The 5,312-nt window shown below is 41.4% G+C and overlaps 1 protein-coding gene across 3 annotated transcripts in view; it reads right to left on the reverse strand.

Annotated features, from left to right (window-relative positions):
• LOC101851807 (clathrin light chain A) overlaps positions 1–5,312 on the reverse strand; it is a 15,439-nt gene that overhangs the window by 2,462 nt on the left and 7,665 nt on the right. For 2 of the 3 annotated variants that reach the window (XM_005099684.3, XM_013083272.2), the window contains one exon: positions 3,665–3,694. The exons of the other annotated variant lie outside the window; for it this stretch is intronic. In XM_005099684.3, coding sequence (XP_005099741.1) covers positions 3,665–3,694 — 30 coding nt within the window. The remainder of the gene's footprint in view (positions 1–3,664; positions 3,695–5,312) is intronic. 3 annotated transcript variants of the gene reach the window in all.

Raw genomic sequence — 5,312 nt, forward strand, 5'->3', positions numbered from 1 at the left:
GGGGATGTGGCATTAGTTTTTAAGTTATTTACAAATGTGTTATTTTTCTCAACCCCAATAAAAGATCACAAGCTGTGGCTACTTTACAAGTAGCAACCCAAAAACAGTACATCGTGTTCTGTATGTACATAACCTGTAATTCTTTCACAGACTAGGGAACGGAAACACGAAACAACGACAATGGTGACACACTGTCAGATCATACGCCAAAACGTGGGAGGAAACAAGAGAGACAACTTAGTTCACATGCAGACACAACGACGACAACGTCTGTGCTCCAACACAGCAGAAAAACAAGGAACGGGCCATTCCATAAAAAGTGAAACATGTACCCGGGGAAATGACGTTTACTTTCAAGTAACAGCACAAGTTTTACGGTAGCTCCTAACACAAACAGGTCATATAAGAGTCAAAGATTAGAGGTGATACTAGAGAGTAACACACAAAGAAAAGGAATAGAAATAAGAAAGATAGAGGTTTGATAGGAAAGAAGGAGCAAACCACACCAGAGCATGTGTGTCACTTTTCATGGAATGGTCTAAACAAACAAAAATTGCCCAAAATGAAACGGAATAACGGAATACATTTGAGGCAGATACACATACATACGTACATACACACATTCATTACATACAAGGCATAACAATTTGTGCGTGAAGGATTTCACTTTGGTGCCGACAGACAGATACAGAAACTGATCACAGTACTATAAATAGAACGGACCCAAAACTGGAGTACAGAGTAGGAAGAAATAATAATAGTAATTTAATTATAGTAAGTGTATGGCAGGACCTCCGTATTTAACGTTCCGTCCCCAATAGGACCGAGCCAAATGGGTTGAGAGACTGGAAACTCCACCAAATGACCTGGGTTAAAAAATACCCTAGTCAAGGAATTGAACCAGCGCCATCCACTCCCCCCACAGTAGGGAGAGTCACTAAGTAGGAGCAGCTGCTGTACGATGTAGCATTAGCGTCGAAGATTAGAGTTGTCACTAGAGAGTTACATACACAAAAAAAACGAAGAAAGATAAGGACGATAGATGTTCGATCGGAAAGAAGGAGCAAACCACATTAGAGCGCCCACCAACCACCTACCAAAAGACTTAGATTCTAGGTAAGCAAAGACGAGGATATAATACACCATACCATGTAGCACCGTATGAAAAAAAGCAGGAAGCAGATTGTACGCATCATTATCAGCTCTCTAGAGAAATCATCACCAACATACATGGCACAGAACAAAAAGAAAGGGGGGGGGGGGGGGGAAAAGGACAAAAAGTGGCACCCTCAGGCCACCCACCTTTCAACTAATATGAGAGGCGGCTTTTTATATTACGGACTGAAACATGAGTATTAGTAGTAGTAGTAGTAGTAGTAGTAGTGGGGGCGGTTGTTGTTGAGAAGCAGGCAGCAGCAGAAGGAGCAGCAGCAGCAGTAGAAGTGATGAATAATCATAATGTGCACGCAACAGTCACCACTTGACAAGACTGGTGGGGAAAGAACGAACATTCATCTACACACAGGGGCAAAAACAATACAAGAAAAAAACAATAGAGTACGCAAGACAAAACGGGCATACAGACAATTGGCAACAGCAAACATCACGTATCACCGGTGAAACCGGCCGTACACACAGCACTTGCAACACAATAAAGTCATAGAAGTGCCCAAGACTAAAGGTGTTCCAAGAAAAAAACATACAAGGAAAAGGAGGAGAAGCGATAACGAAGATAGACGTTTGATAGGAAAGAAGAAGCAAACCATACCAGAGCACCCCCCAACCACACACTTCTCATATGTTGACCTTTTTATACATGGGCCTAAAAATAGACATGGACGAATACTGATGCAGTGCTCTACTTTTCTCATCGGTTGACATATTTACCAATAAACATGGGCCTAAAAATATACTACACATAAGTGCTTTTTACATAGCAACTTTGTACACAGTGTGGGGGGCGGGGGGGTGGTGAGTGTTCCCAATGACAAGGCAAGATGCAAACATCGGGACCTTCACACAACAACGACCACCACAGACAACAGCGACACTCACACAACCAAGACCACCACAGACAACACCGACACTCACACAACCACGACCACCACAGACAACAGCGACACTCACACAACCAAGACCACCACAGACAACAGCGACACTCACACAACCACGACCACCACAGACAACACCGACACTCACACAATCTACACACCAACATCTATCACATTACACCCCACTGCCACATGAGGACAGAAATGACAAGGCAACACTTCCAGCATTAACTGTTTTTGTCCAAGATTACACTCCTGCCTTAACCCTTTCACAGCCAAGCTTGCATTATAACGTTATCAGTTATCAATGCTCTTGTACAGTCCCGGGCGAAGCAGCAAACAGGTTAAATGAACAGCTAGAATGCTGTAAACCTCCTCAAACTTGCCTCAAGTAGGGCTGCACAGTGTCTCACTTGCTAGTGAACAGCTTTGAATACTTTTTTTTAAAAAGTAAATTTCATTTTCAAATAAAACAAGATAAGATAATGTATTTTGGTCTTGAACAGGTTTTCATTAGAGTGTAGGTTCAACTGTAACTTTTGATCATTTCTCTTCCATCTACATCCAACTCTAAAGTCACAACGGAGTGAAGTTCAAGAAAACCAATGAAATATTTCCGACAACTTAAAGAGAACATACCCATCAAACTTCACATCATCCAGAGTGACGTTAAATGAGAGGTTGAACAAGTCCACATTTTTTTCTCTGGTGTCGGTAATGAGAAACGCGTTCAACACGACAACAACACACTCACCAACAAAACCAACACCCAGGCTGAGAATACAAATATGACAACAAATAAACTAGAGAACCACACCACAGAATATATCACTTTTACACCAACTAACAAAAAAATAGGTAAAAAAAATAATTTTAAAAAAAATTCTTTTTTATATGTAAAAAGAACCAAAAAAGGGGGAGTTGGGGTTTATTATATAAACCTAAGTCAATAGCAACACAAATGAGACCTTCAATAACTTAGTATATATAGCTGGTAGATACACCTACAAAGGACCAGACACAACACAGAGCCAGACACTATGTGGGAGAGCCGAGAAAGTAAGGGGGGGGGGGATATATAGATGATGATATGATGTCCACCTCGGGACACTAACACAGTGCGCAGCCCCAACCAGAGATCAGTCATCCATAGCTGCCAACTTTTCAAAACATCCCCCCCCAAATTTTTTTTTTTAAAACCCAGATCCTACCCACCCAATAAGTCGAGATGATGGGCATTGATCAAACACCCCCCCCCCTCTCCAAATTCTACACCCATACTTTTCTGCACTCAATAAATTCCATATATTCAAAGTGGAAAAGCAACAAAACATCTCCCCGTCAGACTTTTGGACTTCCTTCTTGTTATTATTCACAAAGCTGATCTTGAAAATTCCTTTATTTTTTTTTTTTCAGCGTTGGCAAGTTTGTGAGGGGGCAGTACCAGAGATGAGAAAATACGTATTTTCCTGAACAGAAATGCATTTCCATACCCTCACAAACATATTAAATATGTATTCTACAAGACAGGTTGGCAGCTATGGAGATCTATAAATAAACACGTGACAACATCGACACTAGGAGACACTGGCTCGAGAAAGGGAAGGGCCTACCCCTGAGACTCAGTGACATCGTTACACTTCCTGTTGAGGTAACCAAGAGAAGCACGTCAGAGAACGGGACACGGCCAGTCACAACATCGGGACATGTCGCGTCGGTACCTACGTCATTGTCTGAACATCATGACGTCACTGTCACACCAATCAATGTCGCTGTCACCCCAGTCCGAGCGACATCATGACGTCACTCACTGTCGCGACAGCATCATATCCCCAACTCTACAGTAAATCATTTCTGAACAAAGTCATCTCACTCAGTCCCCTACAGTTATAAAACCAATAACATTTTACAGTCAAAACTGAACTCGTCTTCTGAGCTGGAGAAAAACATGCTAGGAACGACTAGAAGCAAAAAGTGGAATAAGAAAAAAAATCTTACTTGGAATTCAAGATATCATGATTCCAGCGCAAAGCATATTTCGTGTTTATACCATAGTAACTTGCCCATAAGACAAGAGTGAGGCAAGAACTAATCAATTGACCTTGACCATGACCATTAGCCAATCAACACCTGTCACCATCTGGCAGACCAAAGTCTCACCAACCACGGTGTGTGCAGTTCTCACATTACGTGAACGACAAGAATATGATAAAAGTTTCAAATGAGCAAAAAGTTTTTCACTGCGAAAAGTGAAGACTACATGAATAACAGCGGAGCAAACATGAAAGTGAAGCCTTTCCACATCGCAAGGCCTGTCAACTTTTTCTGCATTAAGGGATGCACACATGCACAACACACACACGCTTTCACACACGCACACACACAAAGGGAAAGCGCGCGCGCACACACTTACACTCACACACAATGGGTTATATTATGTTAGTGATGCAAAGCTGAAAAAAAAACGTGTGAAAAAATACTATGCACACATATCGCTCACTACCTTAGAATTACAAAGTTCTATCTGACATTTTTGGCCGGGTTGAGTTTCTAAGACCATGAGGTTCTTAAAGAAACCAAACCGTCTATCTGCTCTATCAAAATCGTAGGATTATTCTGAATCGTTATCAAAGTATTCAAAGAATTGTACTCGAAAAAACTTGACATGTTGAGAAATCAATTTTTTATGTCAAATTTCTCCAAACTAGGTACGGTACTGAGCAGATAGAACGCTGTAATTCTCAGGTAGCCATTTGTTGAGTCATAACGAGTTAGCATATCTAAGCTACAGGAAAATTCACTCAATTTTTTTTCCTTTCGGATGTCTGAAGTGAGGGAAAAAACAAACTTGGTGAAGAGTCTGTACCATGCATTAGAAGCCGCAGGGCCTGGACAGGGTCAAAGTTCACAGTCGTTGCTGGCAGAATATTATATGTGTCATCACACGGTGGAATAAAGCACTCATCCGTTTTTGGGCATTTGGAATGATTGATTTGATGATAAACCTTGTTCATATGTCTTCCTTTTGATAAAGAGAATACACAACTATCTTGAATAGAAGTTGAGATATCATTGAAGAAGATTGGGGGGGGGGGGTCGTCTGCTGGTAGAAGAGATCAAATTTAAAAGAAAATGGCTGCCCAAGTTTGGCAACTTCCACGGTTTGGGCGTCCTCGGAAACTGAAAATTTATAAATGTTGAGCCGTTGATCAATGTTCCCTGGTAAAATCCACGCAGAACAGCTGCATATTTTAATGGACA

Source organism: Aplysia californica, unplaced genomic scaffold (assembly GCF_000002075.1).
Source record: "Aplysia californica isolate F4 #8 unplaced genomic scaffold, AplCal3.0 scaffold00222, whole genome shotgun sequence".
Taxonomy (NCBI): Eukaryota; Metazoa; Mollusca; class Gastropoda; order Aplysiida; family Aplysiidae; genus Aplysia; species Aplysia californica.